The 22,717-nt window shown below is 46.9% G+C and overlaps 1 protein-coding gene across 3 annotated transcripts in view; it reads right to left on the reverse strand.

The window, feature by feature from the left end:
• The window catches only part of ACOT11 (acyl-CoA thioesterase 11), a 118,679-nt gene extending 99,516 nt beyond the window's left edge, over positions 1-19,163 (reverse strand). The window contains exons 1-2 of one of the 3 annotated variants that reach the window (XM_043520537.1): positions 19,111-19,163; positions 12,045-12,168 (exon numbers count right to left, since the gene is read on the reverse strand). In XM_043520537.1, the coding sequence (XP_043376472.1) occupies positions 12,045-12,140 (96 nt within the window). In that variant the 5' untranslated portion in view covers positions 12,141-12,168; positions 19,111-19,163. Of the gene's footprint in view, positions 1-12,044; positions 12,169-18,376; positions 18,770-19,110 lie in introns of those variants that run through there. The other 2 variants (XM_038414612.2, XM_038414611.2) reach the window with 2 other exon arrangements.
• Between the last annotated feature and the right edge of the window lie 3,554 nt (positions 19,164-22,717).

Raw genomic sequence — 22,717 nt, forward strand, 5'->3', positions numbered from 1 at the left:
GTTGCACCCCTGTAACATTTCTAGTGAAGACGCTCTATGCCGACAGGCAGAGCTCTCCCAGAAGCAGAATAAAACCACCTCTGCAAGCGGTGGTATAGCCCTGTCCACACAGCACTTATGTCAGTGTAACTTATGTCACTCCGGGGGTGGTCTATTCACACCCGAGTGACATAAGGTAGGCCGACATAAGCTGTAGTGTAGACATAGCCTCAGAGGCAGTAGAACCAGGAGTAGGTAATGGCTCAGATACAAGGTCTCCCTCCCCAAACAATGCCACAGAAAGGATCTTTGAGCATGGGGAAGAACTGAATGTTCCGAGAGGGAGAAGGTGCTAGTGCACCCTCATTACACCCGTTCATGAGTGGACAAGTAGATCTGGGCTATACTTAATATTTCCTCTCTCTTTCTGGGATTTAAAGAACAGTTTTCTCCACCCCCACCCCACATATACTTGGATCTCCGGGGTGCTTTTGGAACATGCAGCAGCCAAACTGTCCAGGTTCACCTAGTTCAAGGTCAGATGATATGCTGGAGTGAAGAGAACACGTGGGAGACAAAATGCAGCTTGAAACTCTCTAGCATTCACCTTCAGAAAAAACATTCCTACTGCATTTGTAATGGAGAATCCAGTTGGGTATTTTCACTCTGCAAAGACATGTCATTTCATAATTTTACCATAAACTGCAGGTCATAAATGAAACAGTGGAGCAGAGACTTGGATCATATGTCCAAATAAATCACTTCACAGAAGCCCACATACAGACAGAGATAGCCATAAACTCTTCCTTGTGCCTTTTGAAATACAACCTTGCTTGGCCGTGGCCTCCTTACATCTAACAAAGCTTCAGAAATATCCAAAGGGCAGTGCACAAACAAAAGCAGCAGATATTAACTGGTTACTGCTCTATTCACTACCTCTGTTTTTCCCCCTTCAGTCATTTCCCACTCACCCCCTTTTGAAAAGATCTGATCAATTTTTCTAGTCATCACCTCATTTCTCTCTTTCATGCTCGCTTGTCCTGTTTTCCTCCTCTCCCCTTTGGCTTCACCTTGTAGCACATAACGGAGGACACCACTGGTGGTGATAAAACGGCTGTTCCTGAAAATTTATGGATTTTATCAGTGAATAACTTCTGGAGGTGAAGTGGTCATTGAGCTGTAAGTGGGAGCTGTTTATTTAGTCATAAACTCCTACAATAGCACTGGTATGGCTCCTTTCTCCAGGATTTCTTCCCAAGAAACGTTTGGGATAGTGGACTTTTAAAAGTCACAAGAATTATCTCTGTATGAGGAGAGATTAAGAAGACTGGGGCTTTTCAGCTTGGAGAAGAGGCGACTAAGGGGGTATAGGATAGAGGACTATAAAATCCTGACTGGTGTAGAGAAAGTAAATAAGGAAGTGTTACTTACTCCTTCGCATAATATGAGAACAAGGGGCTACTAAATGAAATTAATGGGTAGCAGGTTTAAAACAAACAAGAAAGTATTTTTTCACACAACGCATGGTCAACCTCTGGAACTCCCTGCCAGAGGGTGTTGTGAAGGCCAATACTATAACGGGGTTCAAAAGGGAGCTAGATAGATTCATGGAGGATAGGTCCACCAGTGGCTATTAGCCAGGATGGGCAAGGATGGTGTCCCTAGCCTCTGTTTGCCGGAAGCTGAGATTGGGTGACAGGGCATGGATCACTTCATGATACCCTGTCTGTTCATTCCCTTTGGGGCACCTGCCATTGGCCACTGTCAGAGGACAGGATACTGGGCTTGATGGACCTTTGGTCTGACCCAGTATGGCCGTTCTTATCTGTTTGGGGACTTTCAGGGAGATGACTGATTTCTGGCCTGGTCCAGGCAAGTATTAACATTCAGCCACAGTTTAAACCTCAAGAGGAGAGATGAGTATGACAGGGCGTGCGTTTCCTATTTCCCATAATTTGTGAGATTCGGTTTTTGGAATCAGGGGGAACCTCATGTAAAAGTGGGAGAGAAAGGGTGAAGTACAGTTTCTCAGGGCTGGGCTGAGCACAGAGTTAGGGCATATCATGATTAGGGGAGGGGACTTCAGGGCTGGAGCCATCAAGTTTGCAGCTCCTAGCCAAAGCGGGTTGGTTGCGTCTCAGCAAGAACAGTCTTGGCAAGTCCTCCTCTAGAACCTGGTGATCCCTGCATCAGACTTGAAGGGTTCTCCACCCCCACGGGGTACAGTGTGACAAATAAGCCACACGAAACCTACATCATCCTAGCATTGCTGCGTGACTAAGGTGTGGCTGTTTGCTCAAAGCAGCACAAGCCTTGATGGGTTTGCCCCAGATAAGCACCCAAAAGCATGGATGATTAGACCACCCTTAGCTGAACTGCTTGGTCTGCAAAATTAAAACTAAAAGCCTGGCAAGAACAGGGTCTTGAGCAACTTTCGCACTCCCAATGAACGCACACACATGCACACTCAAAAAGCCCAGTTCATCCCACCTCTTTCTCCAATGTGAACCCAGAAGCGTCCACCACATTTTCACCTACCACATGCAGTATGTTCACCACAGGTTTCTAAGGCTCTTTATCATTCTGCAGACATTTAATAAATCAAAAGTCATTTCAACTCTTGTCCAGCAACATTTCCTCTTGCAGCAGGTTTAGCTTTGAAGGGAAGGTAGTTCCAGATTGTTGGACTTTTAACCCCATCCTGCCACCACATTGCATCTAGGAGACACACAAGGTGGATCCTCCTTATTACAATAATTGAGCTATGTATCAAGTGCCACCATTAGGTGGGTCTCTGGAGTAACAGAGCATTGCACTGGTAAACAACAGTTGCTCCACTTGCTGGAGCAGCACCATTAGCCTAAATTGCCATGCAGTGCCTTGAGTTTGAAAGGAGTTCTACCAAACCTTGATTCCATTCTATGGGAACTAAGAGGAAGGGCACATGCCGTGACCATGCTGATGTCAGTTTGGGGACCAGGATCAAGGATTTTGTATCCCTCTCTCTACAATGACAGGTTTCAGAGTAGCAGCCGTGTTAGCCTGTATTCACAAAAAGAAAAGGAGTACTTGTGGCACCTTAGAGACTAACAAATTCGTTAGTCTCTAAGTTGCCACAAGTACTCCTTTTCTCTCTCTACAATGTGTGTGTCAGACTTGAACAGTCTGGGAGAGACACACCAATGTCATTGGGGAGTCCTTAGCAAACCAGCTCCTTATCAATGGAGATACTCTGACACTGAGTAGTACCCTTACCCCATGACTACTTGTGGAGTAGACACTGTTCCGTGTGAGTAAGGGGATTGCAGTCCAGGCTTATGAAAGTTTGGCTGACCTCCCTAACCCCCCCCCCCCATCCCCAAGGCTGTCGTAGGTTGCCAGGCATGTGTAGATAAAGGAAGGGATCCCTGAGCAATAGTCAGGCTGAATCTAGTCAACTGCCAGTTCAGAAAACCAGTCTGTCAAGAATGGAAGAGCTTTGTTTTGTTGAGCCCTCCACCCCCAACCGCCACCCACGAATCTGTCTGCATCTGAGACACTGCCATTCACTTCTGTCTTTTGGAGCCTCTCTCAAACTCTAGCCGCATCACCTGGTTCCAGTGGTGCCTGAGGGTATATCTACACATCTACACTTCAAAGAGAAACCCAGGGCACCCCGTCTCAGAGCCCCGGGCAATTGACTCAGACTTGAGCTGCAAGGCTACAAGTAGCAGCACAGATATTGGAGCCCAGGCTCCAGCCCTAACATTTATGTGCTATCATTATACCCACAGCCTGAGCCCCACAGCTGGAGACACGGAGCTTTCTATGGTTTGGATGGAACATTCTTATGTCCTAGACCGATGGTTTACTCCAACCCTTTCCCCTTCCTTTCAATCACCTCAGCTCAATACCCACGTGCCCTCCACACCCCAGCCCTCTAACTCCCCTTCCCTTCCATGTCTCCTCTCCTTTCAGTCTCTTCCATTTAGCTGATCCCCTTCTCCACCGCTGCCCCCAAAATCATGGCACTAACATGCTGTTTGCTGCCATCACATTGTTCACTTTGCTCATGTGTTCTACCCCTTCCACTATCCTGTATGTCTTGTCTATTTAGATTCTAAGCTCTTCAGGACAGGGGCTCTGACCCTGTTTGTACAGGGCCTAGCACCATGGAGCCCCATTTCTGGTTGGCCTTACATGCTACAGAAACAAACAAACAGGCACTGAAGCTCGGGCTTCTTCATTTTTACACAGTAATTAATGTGCATTAGTTACCTTGCTGCAAAAACCTAGTGGAGACAAGGCACTGTCGTTTTACTGCAATGTAGTCTAGGCAAGGTGAACCACAGGTGGGGTGCAGGGAGATTTGTGTTGACCTCACCTAGCTACCTTGCAGTACAAACTACCTGCAACTTATCTCCACTAGGATTTTACAGCGAGGTACTCAGTGTGCACTAGTTACCTCATTAAAACCCTGCACCTTTTTGGACAGTGAAGACAGTCTCAGTCTCCTCTGATGTATTTTTCTGAGCCATTTTGCATGCATCCACACTAGACCAAGATTGTGGAGGGAAAGTGCATTAAACTGAGCAACTGCCACGGGAGATTGCCCGCTTCCCCTTCAGCAGTATTCCAATCCTGTTCTGTAACTATTCTACCAACCACGCACAGGTGCACACCATGAACACAAATACAGTTCACTTTCACAGTGACTAAGTAGAGACAGGCAAAGAGTCCTGTGGCACCTTATAGACTGACATACATATTGGAGCATAAGCTTTCGTGAGTGAATACCCACTTCAGAGGATGCAAGTAGAGACAGACCCACATCTGTAATTCAGATCCTAATGTGCAATTCCCCTGAGCTGGAGGTATTTGGACTGGCAGTTTGGATTCAGACCCACAGTGCCAGTGGGGACTGGGCTTAAGATACAGAGATAAAGTCATTTTTAAAATAAATACCCTTAGTTCAGAGACTTCTGAACCTTCCACCATGTCTGCTGTTCACTCTTGGTATTTCACTCAGCACAGACAGCAAAAACAGACTAGTCAGTTTCTCTCCTTGGTTCTCAGTGCTGAAGGGGAGTGTTTGAACCCAAACAAAAATCTGCTTTTACCCTGAAAGATGTGAAGGCAAATATCATGAGGGTTGTTTGTAAAAATAGGGTCTAAGTCAGCGGGTCTCAAACTGGGGTCTGCGGACCCCTGGCACTCCGCAAGGGTACTCCAGGGGTCCACAACTCATGTTCAGGGCCACCGACCCCATTGATCAACTCCTCCACTCCCTGCCAGCCGCGTGCAGGCAGGGCAAGGGGGCAGGGCCTGGGGTGAGCGGGGGTTGAGCACCCCCAGGGAAAATTAGAAGCCAGTTTGGGGATCCATGAAAATTTTTAAATCAAAATAGGGGTCCTCAGGTTCCTCAAGTTTGAGAACTGCTGGTCTAAGTGAATGATCCTTTAGGTCAAACTGCCTAGTAGCAATGCAAGATTTAAGGTGGTGGTGGGGAAATGAAAACCCACTTGACCCCAAACAATTTTTTGGGGGTGGGGGGGAATTGTTGTAGGGTTAACAGTTTCCTTTAAACGGCATTAGGATTTTCTTCCCAGTACTGAGCTCCAGGTAGGGAAGAGGGATCCAGGATTCCCAAGTTCTCTTTCCATCTCCATCAAGTTACCTTGGGCAAATCATTTCACTGTGCCTTAAGAATTTTTCAGATGGGTAAACTTAGCTGCTTCCCAAGGATGTTTGAGAGATTTAATGTATATGAGGTACTTGGAGACCCTGAAATGAAACAGGCCATACATCGGAAGTATAAATTATGTATTTTTAACTCTCAGGGGAATCTAAGAAGCTGGTTTACATTCTCAAAAAGAAAAAGGGAGTACTTGGGGCACCTTAGAGACTAACAAATTTATTACATTCTGTGTCTGGCTAAGATAAACAGAGCCTGTCATGGTCACGGGGCTGGTTCCACCTCTGCCCACCTCCCTGAGAGCACCCCTGCTGAGCTCAGACCTCAGGCCTTTGCCTCTCCTACGGTGGCATTTTGCAATGCTTCCACTCCTAGAGCAGGATCTAGGCTGCAATACCCTGTGTTTCAATTTTGCTTACCCAGTAGCTCCAACTGGGTTCAGCAACTCCTGTTCTTCTCTTTGGGCCACGAAAGATTGGTGAACAGTGTGACCAGAAAACCTGCTTACACCAAAGTATTGGTATTTACCACGTTGGAAACTAAGCACAAGAGAAAAGGATTTATAAAATAAACAAAACAAAAAACCACAATTGTCTAAATGCACATCTATCTGCCCTAGGGCTTACCGTCCCTCCAACATTAACCCAGGCAGGCCCAGCTTCTTCAGACCCCTAAGCAAGTGCCTGTCACAGCCTGGTTCCTCTCCAAACAGCACCTCTGCAATTACCTCCTTCCTCTTCAGAGAGTCCCCTTGGTTTCGTGGTTCTCAGCCTTGGCTCTGCTCTTCAAAACCAGCTCAGCAGGAGGTCAAGCCAGACTCCTCAGACCAATGGCTTTGCGCCATTGTCCTATAACAACCCTCAGGCATTTACTAAGTTTGCCCTGGGTTATTCATCTCCCCCCTCCTGCTTGCTCCTCCTGACAGCCTGCTATTTCACAGTAGCCATTCCTATATGCAGTACGTACAAGTTATAGAGCAGCTCCCATTGAGAAACAAGGTGGATGAGGGGAAAAAAAAAAATCTTTTATTGGACCAATGTTGAGAGAGAGAAGCCTTCGAGCCACACAGAGCTCTTCTTTTCTCTTATGCATTGTTCCTAATGCGACCCAAAGAAGAGCTCTGGGCGGCTCAAAAGCGTGTCTCTCTCACCAAGATAAGTTGGTCCAATAAAAGATTTTACCTCACCCACCTGGTCTTGAATACCCTGGGACCAACATGGCGACAGCTACACTGCATCGAGCAGCTCCATGTCCACCACACTACCCTCTCTGTGTGGAGATACGAGATCACCAGAGATGCCCTGCCTGCCTCATGCAAACTGTTAGCCAAAAGCGGTAGCAACTCATCAATGTGCTGCAAGTACTGAGAGAGTCCACAGTTTTCTTAAAAGCCCAGGTCTGGAAACAAGCAATGACATGAAAATATCAGCTTTCGTTACATAAGTGAGTTTCCAGCCGTCATGGTTGTAGAGAAAAGCTTGAAAATGTGACCCGAGAGAACACTAACTGCTCAAATCCCAGAAGGCAAACTCGATTTTTTTGGAGCCTGACTCATGATTTTGAATGCCTGGAGTTGGTGATACTACAACTATCAGCAGGGCTCAATGTGGTATTTCTAGGAAACAGCTGGGCCTGGAAAAGTCAAGACCATTGCTATACAGATGCTCATTCCATTGAATATTGCACTAACGTTTTTCCAAACTAGGGGGCCATGCCTATGCTTCTCTTTGTAACCAATCCTTCTCCATAGGAACAGACTGTGTGTTTAGTACCGTCCTCTCAGTTTCAGTTATGAAGCCACATTTTGCTACCTATGCACGTAACAGTTGAGGGGATTATGCCCTCTGTGCAGAAGGGAGCTAATGGTTGCATCCCCCATTTATAGAGTAGGAAGGAAGTCTCCTTCCTAAATTGCTACATTAGCCCACCCAGTTACAAATGCCCTTCTGCTCTCAGAAGTGCAGACAGAAAATGCTTGCGGGGGGGGAGGACGGGGGGGTTACATGTTTCTCAGTCCCCAGCAACTCTCAGCTGAAATTTGCCAAGTTTATCAGCAGTATTTAAAAACAAACAAACAAACCACACAACATTTCCCTCTCTGAAAGCCCCACAAACTCACCCTGGGCTCAGAGTCAAGCTGGGATCTTCCTGTCTTGTACATCACAGTAAAGATTCTGCACAACGGGGTTAAGTAGGTATATGAGAGCAGAAGTTGAGCATCCTCAGAATTGTTAACTCAATTGCAGAGTCAAGCCAAGGTAGTATCCAGCTCATTCTTCCACTGCTGCAGGGAACCTGCTGTGCTAATAGGAGAAGAAAACCTCTCTTGGTCAGCAGTGGCGTAGAGACCATTACCCACAGGAAGCAGGTGGAGTCTTCCTTACATTGGGGGTGCGGGTGATGTTGGCTAAAACAAAGCCAAGTTCTTTCTAGTTTCCATGGAAGGCTTTCAGAATTCCCCTCCCAAACCAACTCCTGAGCTCAGGCAGAAGACCCCAAAGACACTTGCCTCTCAGCTCCCCCAATAGCTGATATATCAGGATCGTGTCCCTTTAAGAGCGGAGCCACCAGCAGGATTTGAGAGAAAGGGCTTAAATGAAGGTTCCTCTCTCCTAGGATTGTACACTGGGTATGTTAGTCACAGATCAACCCCAGGCTAGCCTTGCCCTGAGGCACCAAACAGCAAAGCCTAAGCCAGGAAGGACACTTGGAGCCAAAGCACCAGCAGAACTGAAGGTGGGGTGCATCAGCCCTTGTTTGGCTCTCTCTGTGGCTGGCGGTGGGGAAGCGTCCCATATAAAAGCATGTTGGGCCCGGTTAGAGCGCAGCCAGCCAAAGGCAAAGTCGTATTAGTCATCCCGTTTTCTAACGCACTGATTTTTCCTAGCATTGACCTGGCTGCAAACTCTTCTCGCTACCCCAATTCCACCCCGCCCTGCAGAGTCGCTGCGCCTTTTCTTCATTTAACTAGATACAACCCTTGACACTCACCAGCAGGAGAAAAACCCTTATTGTCCACAAAGCTTAAACCGTATCTCTAAGTAGCTGTGGAACAGCCGGACGTGTGGCTCAAACAAGCAACGTTTTGAAGACGCTCCCAAACAGAGCTTGGAAGCCCCATGGGCACTCACCTGGGAGCTTGGAATACAAGCCCAGCTGCTTTCTGGCTTGGCGGCCACGGGGCTTGTCCTGCTGTCGAGCTCAGCTCACAACACAGGGAGAGAGAGTTAGCTGTGTACATTTGGTCTAGCTGCTGTGTCCATTTCCTGGTCTCTCCGAAGAGAAAATAAGAGCCCTGAGGTTAAAGCACTGGACTGTAGTCAGCTTCCTGCTCTGCTACAGATGTGCTGTGCAGCCGTGGGCAAGTCACTTAGGGTAGGTCTACACCGCCAACAGCTGGAGTGAACCTCCCCACCCAGGTGGGCAGATTCGCACCACCAGGGCTTGAGCGAGCACTAAAAATAGCAGCATGAACATTGCAGCTCGGGCTGGAGCTTGGATGGGCTTGAGAGCACGAGTCGCAATGTCTCTCCTGCTGTTTTTAGCAGGCTAGCTTGAGCCCCAACTAGCACAAATTGGTCTCCCCGGGCTGGGGCTTTCTCCCGGTGACAGCGCCAACATACCATTAGCCTCCCTGTGCTACAGTTTTTGCTCTGGTAAGGGGAATGATCCCATACCTCCCTGCGGCAAGGACAGGCTTAGTGAACTGACCTTCGTACAGTGCTTCCAGCTCCTGGGATGGGAGGCCGCGTAGCACAGAACGGTGAAATGACAGTGTTCAGAACAGGCACCTGATTACACTCAGAGTCGACTGGAGACCTGAGTGCCTCGTGGTGGAGATTTTACTGGGTTCTTAACCCTCGTACAGCTCTCAGCTACTGGAGCGACAGATGACACAGAAGTGCCTTTGGAGATAGAAGCCTGCTGCGGTATTCCCCAGCTGCTGTGCTCTTATTTTGTAGCATGGGACTTCTGGTCAGGGAAAGTGTTGCTTTAAAGGAGGTTTCCCCTCATTTATTTACTAGTGCAATGCACAGAGGGATTGATGCCTTGGCCAGAGTGCTGGAAATGGTGCAGCTGAGAAGTAAGTGTGTGGTTTGGGTCAACTGTACACCATCCCCATGTCCCAATTAGCCATGACTGTTCTCTTCCAAAGTAACGCCAACTGCTTATTCACACTCGTATGCCTCTTGCTGCCTCCCCAGGGAGTAGGTTACCTACAGGAGCCATCCAGACCTCGAGGGGCAGAGCCACAGCAGAGCTATGACAATTTACAGCTGCTGAGGAGCTGCAACCCTTGTATTTACTGTAAGGAAAATGACGTGTTTTTATAGATCAGAACCAAGTTAGTGCTTTGAGCAGTGGGAGCCCCAGAGAGCCAAGTCCTCTCTCCAAAGCACAGGGACAACATGGACAGCAGCAGTGCAGCGAGCTGCCCCCGGGCTGCCACACACACACACACCCCTCTTTCCTGCAAAGGGGAGAGCCAGTAGTTCAGCAGCCATAACCCATTCAGTCCCTGTCTGGGTAAACTACGTCAGACGTAAAAGCTGGACACACATCGACTTGAGCTGGGATCCCAGCAGCTTAATTTTACTCCCACTACTACAGTAAATGGACAACGCATTGATGCTGGGCCAGATCTGGATTAGTTACTCTGAGGTGAAGAGCTCCTGAACCTTTTAATCAACAGCATAAATCTTGCTTTATTCCCAGAGAGCTGGTGTAGCGTTAGAGAGGGAAGCCAAGGCTAGCGGATAGGGAGCTGCATGGGAACTCCTCCTCTGACCTGCTGTGTCACCTTGGGCCAGTCACTTCCCCTCTCTGCGCCGGCTTCCTCTCCCACCATTGGCCTGGCCTGGCCTATTTCAGATAGACACCCACCCCTAACTGCAGCAGACATAGGCCTACCCAAGCCAGCTTGCTGAAAATAGTGTGCCCATGGCAGCTGCCCAAGTACAACCCTGCCTGTGCCCTTGGCTACGTACTCAGGTGGCCAGCCTGGCTTCCCAGCTATTGTTAGCGATCCAGCTTACATGTGCTTCAATCAGATACCCTGACAGCAGCGTGGACACACTCTTAGACTGGAAACTTTACAGCCATACTAGGTGTTAATACAGTACCTGGCCCACTGGGGCTCTGATCTCAGTTGGGGCTAGGTGGAATTGTAATACAGACAATACTTCTGCTTCTAGATACAGTAGATTCCACATGCCAATCCCTCCCCCATAGTTCTCAGCTTGGAACCTGCTCAGAAGATCGGAGGCTATTTGAAGTCACAGGACTGCACCATTTAATTATTTCTTTTTGCCTCTTGTGGAAGCCAGTTAATGCAGCTTCCAAGGGAGCAGAAAGGCAGCACTGCCAGCAAGGAGGTTATCTAATGGTGACACACCAAGTTTTACTGATCTGGTAATCAGGAGACTCCTCAGTGCTGTGACTCACCTGAGGCAAATCTAACTGGATTCTCTCTCTTAAAAAAAAAAAATAGCCCCTACTCCGAAAGCCTGCTCATCTCGGAGATTAACAAGCCTCCCTCAAGCCAGTCCCCAGCCTAGTGGCCGTCCTCCTTTGTGATTCCACCTTGGAAACCCACCACTGTGCACCTGCCCCACCCATTCAGCAACTGGGGAACAAACTCTGGCACATCCTGTTCTGACCCCTGGACCCTAGAAATCAACCTCCCAGAGCAAGTCAAGCCAACATACCACCTGCTCCAACAGCAGCATTGCTGCCCCCTTGGAACCACTGCCAGGCAGACTGGAATGGGAGTCCAAGAGGAATGAACTCCCCCTGGAAGAGGCAGGAGAGCTGCTTTCTGGCTAGGTGACAGCCCCAATCAGTGCTTTCTGTGAAGGGAGGAGAACCGCCCCTGTTATAGCAGGGGAGGTGGGAATCGCAATTCTCCCAGCTTTGTCACAACCCAGCATGGCCTCGAGAAGGGTGATTAGAGCCCTGCTCCAGTGCCTTAGCCACCAGGAGATCTGGAGTGAGTCCTAGCTTAGGTACAGGTTTCCTGGGTGAGCTCAGGCAAGTCACGGTGCCTCAGTCCCCTATCTGTGAAGTGGGAATACTCCTTCCTGTCTTCCACTGTGTGTCTGCTCTAGTTAACAGGCAAGTTCTGCAGAGAAGGGAAAAATCTCTTACCAGGTATAGGTAATCCTAGCACAAGAAGGTTCTGATCTTGGTTCAGAGCCTTAGGTGTTACTGTAAGACAAGTAGTAATACTATGCTATGCACCTCTGGGCCCATCCAAACTCAGTGCCTCAACAGACTCCCAATACCATCCACCTCACCCGGGGACGGCGAGACTTAAAACACATCAAGATCCTTGGATTAGAAGCCCTGTATCATTGCGGGAGGGCCATTAGGACACATCTTTCTGCCTTACCTGCATGTTGGCTCTCAGATGTGCTCTCAGGAGTTTTGTTCCCCCTGCACTCCACCGCCACCCATATTTCCTGCTGGTAGTCTTCTTCTGTGACATCTTGCTCAGGTGTTTGCAGCTGGATAACCTGTAGACAAAGGTTGCCTGGAATTAGCATATCAGGCATAATTTGTATTTTTTATAAGACAGTACTAGCTAGAGACCCCAACCCAGGTTGGGGGCCCATTGTGATCAGCACTATAAAGACACATTAAGAGAGATTTCCTGCACCTAAGAGTTTACTGCATGTATGCCTCCCTCCTTCAAATGAGATGAAAAAGGGACGTCCTGATGAGTTATTGTCATTAAGGTCCATGGCACTTTGAGGAAATAGGGTATTTCACCTCAGGGTCCTACTGGCCACACTTTAATTCTGATTGTTACATTCCAGCCACTTCCATTCCACGCCAATGGCAGAAGCAGCCATTCCTGGGTGGTAGGTGCACAGCTTGCAGAGAGCTTTGGCACCCTTCCCAATGAGAGGCGCTGTATCAACACAACACATCACCACATCTCATTCAAAGCTAAGGCCCATCCAGTCTAGCAGAACGTTCAGGTCTTTGCTCTATGAGCAGAGCATAGCACCATTAGAAAGTGCAGTGGGTACCTGGTCCTCAGCTTAGAGCTCACCCTGACCTCTCCCTCAAAAAAGAGGAGCTTGCAAGCCAAGGGATATCTGCAGGTGTTTGCAAGCTGGTTTGTGGAGTACTAAGCAAGCCAGGGAGGCATAACACCTTCCTAGCAAAAAGCTTGTCTAAGTACGATTCACTAGAAAGTGATACCAGCACAGGCTCTCTGGCCAGGGAGGATCAGTCATGGAGCCAAGCCAAGCAAGACACCCAGGGTACCACAGTGGCTTCCATTCTCGGGCTGAGGAATACCAGCTTCTCTTTCAGACAAGGTTTAAGTGAACCTGGGCAAGTTAAACAGGATCAGACCCTGAACCTTCCTCAAACTGCGGTGGAACCTATAAGAAATTGGTTAGCACTGAATAGAGGTTAAGTTTTTGTTTCCCTGAGTTTCTGCCCTTCCTGGTTCAAGCCAGAAGCACTAGTGGCTAGATGCTCAGAGAAAGGCTGGAGATGCTGCAGGAACAACTAACCTGGCAGTTTCAAGAGGTGTGGAACCAGAGAAGCACCTAGAAGTCTAGATGCCTCTCGGAGCACCATGCAAATTCACCATTCACAGACCGGAGCATTGACAATTTGTCTGAGTTTTCACCCAGAAGAGCTACCAACTCCAAACCAGGGCTCCCATGCCAGTCCCTGAAGAACACACTGGTCAAGAGACATGGTAGGCATTTGTGACCTTTGGGCTGTGAGCTATGACCCGGATAACCCAGCAGTACTTCATGCTACTGAAATCCTTCTCACAAACTCACACCAGAGTTTCCTGGGGCGCCCAAATAGCAAGCTCACGTCAAGGTTTGAAAAAGCTCTGGAGGAAGATCTGAAGCATGGAGAGAGAAGCATGATTAGAGAAGAGGACTGAGCTCTGGATTCCATCACTGGGTCAGTCACTCAACGATCCCGGGCAAGTCACAATTTTATGTACAGCGGATAGTTTGAAGGCTACCTTTAACAGCACTATTAACTATGTTACTACTTGGTTCATATTCGTTTCCCTTCCCCTGCCATCTTCCCTCTTTCTGTTGGGAAAACAATCTTGGGTGTTTATTTTGAAAATGCTGTTTTAAAGAAATATAGACTAGTCAAGTCAGACGAAAGTCCTTGGAGAAACATAGCTATTGCCATAAATCCCAGCTAAGGTCAATGGAAGCTGCTATGTGCTCAGGATTCTTGAAAACCTAGCCACTTCTTTAGTTACCCAAATATAGGAAAGTGAAAAAAAATATGTAGGAACTTAGGGTTAGGCCTCTATTCCCCCTTCCCTCCTCCAATCTTGGCCTACATGCTTATCCAATCCTTTTGATTTTTCATAAGGACAAAAAAGAAATTCAAAAATGTATAGGATTATTTTGCTTGGTAACAATCAAGTGTCAAAATGGGGGTGAATGCACTAAGATTGTTCTCCCACCAAAAACTTTTAAAAACTTTACAGATGAGTTTTAGTTATATGCCCCAGTCTCATCAGCAATCTGATCATCATTCTGGTTTTAAGAAGTCAGAACAACTCCAAGTGTGGCTCGCTGGATTGTCTAAAGTTTCTTAGGAAATTTTTAACTTGCACCAAATGAATTAGAAATTAATAACTTAATTCACTTCACCTCTTTCTGGGAGCAAGTTTTCAGGAACAGATCAAGATTATCTCAAAATGTATTCGCTATTCAGAATTATTTGCTAAGTAGTTTCTGTGAATAATTCTTGTTTGGTGCATCATTGACAGCTTGGATAGTCAACCTGATGTCCAATCAAACAGCTCAGAGAAGCAGAAGTTTATCACATGAGCTGTTTAGCTAAGCATGACACTTAGGTCAGGTTTACAGTGCAGAGTTATGCATGTTGCATTTGCTCTGCACACACGCTCCAGCCAGTAAACAGTCACTAGAACACCTGCAGAACAGAGACATAAAAGAAGTGCAAAGAGGTCTAGATCTGCAAGGCGCTCAGATATCACAGCCACTGGCAATATAGAAATGTCTTCTCAGCAGTTTGCGTTCCCCACCTGCTCTAAAAAGCAGAGTCCACAAACACGAAGCCTAAAAATCATCCCCTTCCCGAGTTTGGCTTATTAACTAACAAGCGAGCAAGAAAGAACATCAAACCTTCTCTGTCAGTTTGGCTGTTCAGTTCCTCTACTGGGACACAGCCCATACCCTAAATCCCCCCAGCCCAAGAGATTTCAGACTGGTCCACGCTTAAAATACTATAGAAGCACAGCTGCACAGATGGAGCTGCACCGCTGTAGTTACTGTCAATGGGAGAAGCCCTCCCATGGACAGAGCGCTGTCTACACTGGGGATTAGGCATCACTCATAGGGTGAGGATTTTTAATACTCCGAGTGAAATAGGTAAGTTTGCAGTGTTGACCAGGGCTCAGTGAATTAGCAGAACCCCCTTAACCTTTTCCCATCTGGAACACCGCATGCTAACCGAGTGGGGCATTTCAGGCGAACACTGACGGCCTGTAGCAAGTCTATAAATAAACTGAGCAAACAGCCACACCAAGTTGCAGCTTCACATGAACAGTCCAACCACATTTTGCAGTAGGAGCTCGGCTGGGATTACTTAGAATCTGAACACACTCGGATCCATGGAACATTTCGATCTGGAGCCAAACTTTGTGCTTCAGCCCACTTCTGGATGCAATCTAACCCTTCCAATTTACTCTATTAGCACTCTGTAGTATGCTTCAAAACAGTGTACCCATCCCATTAACACTATGTCCACATGTAAACTGATTTTTAAGAGAAAGTTGCATTCAAAATGGGCGCTTGGGACCGGGGACTTCCCCAGGCAATAAAAAAAAAAATTGCTTCAAACATGGCTTCACAGCCATCAGGCTAGTCCAGTGATATCATGTGGAAGATGCTATACAAGAATACATTTGTTATGCCAGCCCCATGGTTCCTGAAGCTGTATACGTGAGGAACACAGTTTCAGGAGTTCCCCATACAAAGGCCTTATCTCTAAAGCAAAGCAGTTCTGCTCTGTTCCCCAGAATAGCACTTGCAACTCCTCTCGGTGCTTCTCTCTCCCCTCCCCATCGTTTAGATGATCTCACTAAAGCAGAGACACCCTCAATCCCCTGCTGGGTTAGCTTCCTGTATACCAATAAATCACAGCTGATTTGACTGCTGTGACAAAGAACTACTGTTTCAATTAAAGAAGCAGGGGGAAAAAATTAAGCTGCTTAAACCAATGTACTTTTCATAGGCCCATGGAAAATCAGAGTCTGGAAAGCCCTGCATTTTCAAACAACTGGCAGACAAAAAGTATTCTGAAGGGTCATGACAGGACCCCAACCCCAGACAGATTCAGCAGGGGACTAGCAAACAATACAAAATAAAAGGAAAAAAGGAACTCAACGAGCCACAAATAAACATTGGCAGTTAAAAGGAGGGATTCTACAGCACATAGGTGCTAGGAGGGTTCATTAATGCATGTGTACGAGGTAGAAATACTATGTGAGGAGTACTAGAGAAATACCTCTAAGTTGCATTACTTGCAAGGAACTGATCTCGCACAAGTACAAGCTCTAAGGAGTCACTGCACACAAACTGAAGTGAAACCCATGTAGATACTACAGAAGCTAAGTTCAGAGGCCAAATATTATGAGACAGCCATCTTACCGCAGCAACTGCTGGTAACAGTTCAGCAGGGATTCCACAGTCAGAAACAATTTTTAGCATAAAATGCAACCATTACAGAATTGATGCTGGGGGAGGAGATAAAGAGCGGACATGCTTGTACCTGAGCTATTGTTCCAGAAACCTTATCTGAAAGCTTTAGTAAATCTCAGTGGTTAGTATATAAATGCTATGCAATTTTTTACCAAGAGAAGGGGTATTCCATGGTGCTTTTTAATTTCACGTTCTTTTGTTTTTCAGCTAGCAATAGATCATACAGAATGTGACAGACACCGACTGTCTCACTAGAACTACTGTAGTTGCTGCAGCAGTCGCCTTATAGCTCCATCACAATGGTGGAGCAGCCAGACTGAATTTGAGCAAGTGGTGTTGTGACCTGGCATACAGAGTCACAACGCCACTTAAGTGAAATTGTTTCAGTTCACATGCAAACCCACACCTGTGGAGGAGTGGGCAAAGGTTGTTTTCCCCCACAGCTGAGACTCATTTCCTATACCCAACAGAGCCCAGGAGGGAGGAAGGAAGGAAGTGGGTAAAGGAACCACTTTCTTCTCCAGCAGCATTAAGTGATCAGGCAGAGATGGGAATTTGCTAGCACTTACTGGAGGGGAACATCCCTCCCACCCCCCGGATCTTTATGTTTCTTTCCTTCCATCTCCGCTCCTCCTCACTTTTACTATTGCATTTCCTGTCATTGTGACTGTTATAGCAAACAATGCCTCTTTCGGGGGGCACCAAAGCATATTAAGAAGGAACCAGAGCAAGAAAAATACAAGTAGCGAAGGGTGGTGTTAGAAAGACTTTACAATTCAGAAATATTGGCTGAAACACACGCATATGTATATATCAGCTGTTTGTGGTTATTCACATTAAAAGGTAGGAGCCCAGAAGTAAATATTTGCCTAGGGCCCAGTGATGGGTCAGTCTGGCCCTGTTTATGGCAGGGGAGAATCTGGATTTCTGTGCATTAGTTGAAGGCTCCCAGGAACAGGCAAAGATACAGAGGCCTCATTTGGATAAGATCCCAGGCCTTTGGCTGCTTTCTTGGAGCCAACCGATTCTACAGCATTAGGTAAAGCTCAACATTTTCACCTCTTCCTTTCCTCCCTTATGGAAAAGGCCTATAGAATTTAGCAGGGATGGAACAGAGAGTCTGATGGAATTGACTCTTAAAAGCTACAGAATTTGATGGAAAATGCTCCCCTTTCTGTAGGGTGACTGAAACATGCTATGGAGCTCTCTAACAAGTTCTGCAAGATGGACCAAAAGCCTATAAAAAAAAAGTCATAATTTGCTATGGCACTTTTCCATGACACCCCCTCCCCCGCACACCCCTGTAGGGAACAAGAAGGACCTTTTCCCATTAATGATTAGTTGAGATGAATGATCAGTGAGCAAGTCCCACCAATGAATTCCAGGGGGAACACCCTGGTGACAAGCCCAGCTCCCTCTCACATCTTCTGGGCTTCCCCTCAGGGCGCAGTCCCTGGGCTCCATCTTTTAGATCAGTCTCTAGCTAGTAGCGTTCCAATTAATGGGATGCCCCCCCAAGGCCCTTCTTGCTCTCCTTGCCTTTTCCCACCGCTGCTTTTAGAGGGCAAGACACACTATTACTCAGCTCTTTCCCCAGCCCACTTGTCAGTCTTCCTCCCTGCAGATAGTTCCACTGCCTGATTTTGCTGCTGTTCAGAAATTTCCCCAAGCAGCCCCCCAGCAAAACGGGCAGGACTCTTTTCAGCTTCACTGCTGGCCACCTGGCTGTGCATAGCAGATGTGCAAGTGCCAGGTTCCCCTCTGCTGCTGTGGAAAGGCAGGATCAGCAGCAGAGGCCCCGGAGCGCCGTCTGCAGACTCAGTAACGCAGCTCTGCCAGGGCTCATTTTGGCAAAGTCTCCTCGCAACATTTTAAAAAAAAAACAAAAAAAAGCTGGGATGCTGCAGAAACCGATAACGGATTCCCTGCTTCCCCCCGCAAAGCCACCAGAACTCACCAGTGGCAAAAAGAGGGAGGTTTTCCCCGAGCTTACCCTGAGGCTGCTCCTCCTGCTGTATCCCTCACAGAGCCTGAGGACCCAACATTCCACATGGGGGACTCTTTCCTTCCTTCATCACCCCGATTATTAACTGTAGCATTGGTCCCACCTGATGTTCCAGCTGTACTGGGCGTGAACACGTCCCGCTCCATTGCTAACCCACGGACCGGCTAAGTCTCCTATGACCTGACAGCGTTGACACCTCAGCAGCAGCCATTACATAGCAAGAATCAGCAGCGAAAGGGTTAAAATAACTTCTGACAATATGAAGGGTGTTCCTCCCACAATCCACTGCACTCCTGTCCCCCAAGGAACTCAAGCCGAACCCAGTTTGTGCAGTACATCTCCAGGTGACCTGGCTTCTTCCATCCTAGAACTGAAACCAGGCAATCCTACAGATGAACAGAAGAGGAAGGTAATACCAGGTGCCAAGGAAGAAGAAAAGGGAAATATTTGCAGAGTTCAATAAGAGACCCACGGAAGGAAAGTCACAACTGAGAATTCAGTTAAGATGAAGCAAGAACCAGAGCAAAAAGTCTTTCTATTAAAGGTGCAAAAGATCTGTGGGGTCATTGGACAGGGCCTCAGCTGAACCCTCCCCAGGACAGTTTAGCAGCAAAGGAGATGCACACGCTGCAGAATAATGTAAACAAGCAGTCTGGGAGTTAAGGGGACCAGCTCCTGAGACAGACTTTGGAAAGGAAAAAAAAGAGACATGACAGGATCACCTCACAAAAGGAATAAGAAAGTTAGGTTTCCTCCACACTGGGGGGTGGAAACCGCAAGGTCTTTAAGTACAGCTGTTAGAGCTCTAGCTCATCCAGGATTGCCCCTAATTAAAGCCTAGGCCAATCTAATTAACTTGGGAAGTGCCCAGATCCTATGGGGATGGGTGCCAATACTCTTCTCTGTTTCTGTCAGGTTTTGTATCTCAGGTAATCAGTAGCATGGCTTGATTTTAATAAGTGACTATTGATTACAAAACATTTATACTAAACATAGGGACAACATGAACTACAGACAAGCAGAATCCCCCCCCCACCACACACAGTGTCCTGGATGCTATGCCCCGCCCCTTAGCGCCTTAAGTATCCCTCATTAGCACACCTGCATGGCTCTTTAGAGAAGAAAGAAGTTCTTCAATTCCTCAATGATGTCACAATTCTTAAGAAGCTCATATAGAGAAGTTTTTTTACCATATAAACAACCACCACCACCTTTTGAGAGTGGGAAAAACCAAACAGTTTTTCAACCTTCTCAGGATCAGTCTCTTGACACCACCCAGAGCAGCTACAATCCTTTTTTCAAGAGAGATTTTGTAAGCCCCACATACTGCAGAAAAAGCCATAGAGCAAATCTGAGTTCCCATCACATAAGGCTCCGCATGATTGCAGGGATTTTCCCACATGAAGCCTATTGGAGGATCCCAGCCATAATTCTAGGTCAACTGGTATGTTTTATACTGTTGCAATATCCAACCTCAGAGCCAAATATTAGGACACTACCAAGCAATGAGTCCACGATTCCCATAACCCCAGCACAGTGCCTGTGCTATAGACTAAGTTTGTAGCAGTTCAGTAAGTTCCATGTAGGACATTAAATTGTTGCAATTCCATTTTAGATCCACTAGCATATCTTGTTATCTAGTTCAGCTTATACAGCCTGGCTTTATAATACCCTTACAAAACAAAACATCTTGGCCTACATAGGGTAGGGAGATTGTTTTAGAAATTTGCTCGCTACAGCCACATTTAAATCAGTTCAGCCAGCATGCATATGCTCCCAGCCTAGATAGGAGTTTAGAGTTACCAAGCTAGGCAACGTACCTGGGCCCTTAGAGCTCAGACTCCTGAAGTAGGCAGCAAAGAATAGAATGAGACTAGTGATGAGCAAACCTCCAAAGTAGAGAATCAGAAGGTCCTTTGATCTAGAAATCAGGCTGAAAATCTGATGAGAACACACACGTGAAGTTTTGATGCTATCTGTCCTGGATAAAATCAAGAAGTGCAAAGATATGTGGAACTAAAGCTGCAACCAACAGTAAGGAATACATGGCTAACAATTCTGGTAGGATTTTACAAGGGAGTTTGGGGTGGGGAAGAGATCAATGGTGGAGTCAAGTCAAAAATGGAGCTAGCTCAAGGAAATTAACTGTACTTACGAGCTTTCAGGACAGCATCGGATAAAAGATCCATGTAGCAGGAAGAAAGATGTACTTGGGCTGAGGCATAGGACAGAGAGGTAGGAGACCTAGATTCTAATCTAGTTCCACCACTGGCCTCTTGTTTGACCTTGGGCAAGTAAAGGAACCTCCCTATCTGCAAAATAAGAGCAAGAATAGTCCCCTACCTCTAAGGGGTGGGGGAGGGCCAGTTTATTAGCATGTGGCCAGGCCTGAGAGCTGTCAGGCACACCCCAGCAGTGCCTGAACATAAATGGGCAGGGTGTGGAGGCAGGGACAGGGCAAGCAAGAGTATTTTTCCCTTTACTGTGGTAGGAGAAATGCTAAAACTGGAAAGCAGAACCCAAATGGGAGTTGGCCACTTCCCTTTTCCTATCACTGTTTGGGATATGGTCAGCCCACTGTGCAGCCACGGACTTTTAGGTCTCACTACCTCTTTACTCTGACCTTTCCACAAGCTAGTGAACTCCCCTTGTCCACCCCACTCCAGAGCTCATCACTATTACCCATTAGAAACCACGAGAACCCATGTGCTAGCAACACAGGGCTCTACACTCTGAAGTGGGTCTGTCCTCTCGGAAGCCTCCCCTAGACAAACAAAGGATGATGTGGTTTTATGTCAGTCTTGTATAAGGTATTTCTATATCTAAACCAAACACACACTTACTAGCTCCCTTTCAGCAGTCCTGTCAGAAATCCCTTGTAGGCAGCACCCACCATTTTGATCACTTTATGCACTAAGGCTGTATTGCCCTGTGGGAGCAATAATGACTCAGCTGTCTGAGGATTTTTCCATGATGCTGGTTTGCTCATTGAGGGAATATTTAATTGCAAAGCTAGATATCCCTTTAAGGGAGAGAAGGGCTAGAAGGAAAGCAGGTGTAGAACACAATAGAAAAGTCTGACTCACCAGCCTCTCAGCAGCTGACACTGATGTACACAAGTGGGGTAAGAAAACTGGATAGAAAGGCAGGACCTTATCCAAGATATCAGGGTGATTAGCATGTGATGTTTTGCTGTTAATTTGTTTGCTATTTACTGCATCAAGTTTTCTCTGGAGTCAATCCTGCCCTGCTGACTCTGTAGCAATTGAGAATAGAAATATGGTTATCCACTTTAGTTTGAGATTAGAAGCAGAAATATGACTGCTCAGTAATGGTCACTTTAGGCTAGATTTTCAAAGCGGAGTCAAGTGTCCTAACACTTAATTCCTAAGCACCCTGCTTCCTAGTAGAATTCACAGTCCGCAGCTGGGTGCCCAGGTTCCACATGCATTGTGTGGGGAGAGTTAGGCACCGAAAAAAGGGATTCACAGAAGCCACCAAACTGAACAGGGAGCCGCTTAAGCTAGCCAGGAGCGAAACACAGAGAACTGAAGTGGGACAGAGGGACCAAATCCACAATAGTACTTAGGTGCCTGGTTCCCATGATCTGGGTCTAGACAGGGTCCTCCTGCCCTCAAACAAATTATTTTGCCCTTACATAAATAGTTTTTAAGTATCTAATCAGATACTCAGGCTAAGTTCACAACAATGTGAAACAATATAGTTTGGTCTTAAGGTACCAAACAGAGAATGCCCCCAGAGACAGTTCACTGTCAAAGGCGCAGTCTCTGTTAGAAGCTCTGGACAGAAAGGCATACAGAAGACAGCATAACAGAAGTGCTCTGTCACTTGTGTTTTCTTTCATAACAAACACCTGTGGTCGATAATAGTGATTATTTTGCTTCGTTATAACATTGGCATAGTTAGGAATGGAAATTTGGGTGAGCCCCAATGTATGGTGGATGGGCAATGTCCAATACCCATCTTCAGATTGCATGGTTTAAAAAAAACAAACTGATAATTAAGTTGAGTCCTCCCCTGGAGTTTGTCAACCCTTTCCGGCAAATCCTCCCCCAGCCCCAAAGAACAGAGAGTCCATCCCCTTATAGCCCAGGGGTTAGAGTATTCATGTAGGATGTAAGAGAGCTGCTTTCAGACTCTTGCTCAGCCTGATTTGGAGCAGAGACTTGTATTGGGGTTTTCCCACTGCTCTGCTGCTGACTCTCTGTGACCTTGGGCAAATTGCTTCACCTCTCCTGTTTTCCCTTCCTCCCTTGGTCTATCTCATCTGTTAAGACTGTAAGTTCTTTGGGACTTAAATTTTAAATT

Source organism: Dermochelys coriacea, chromosome 8, assembly GCF_009764565.3.
Source record: "Dermochelys coriacea isolate rDerCor1 chromosome 8, rDerCor1.pri.v4, whole genome shotgun sequence".
Classification (NCBI taxonomy): Eukaryota; Metazoa; Chordata; order Testudines; family Dermochelyidae; genus Dermochelys; species Dermochelys coriacea.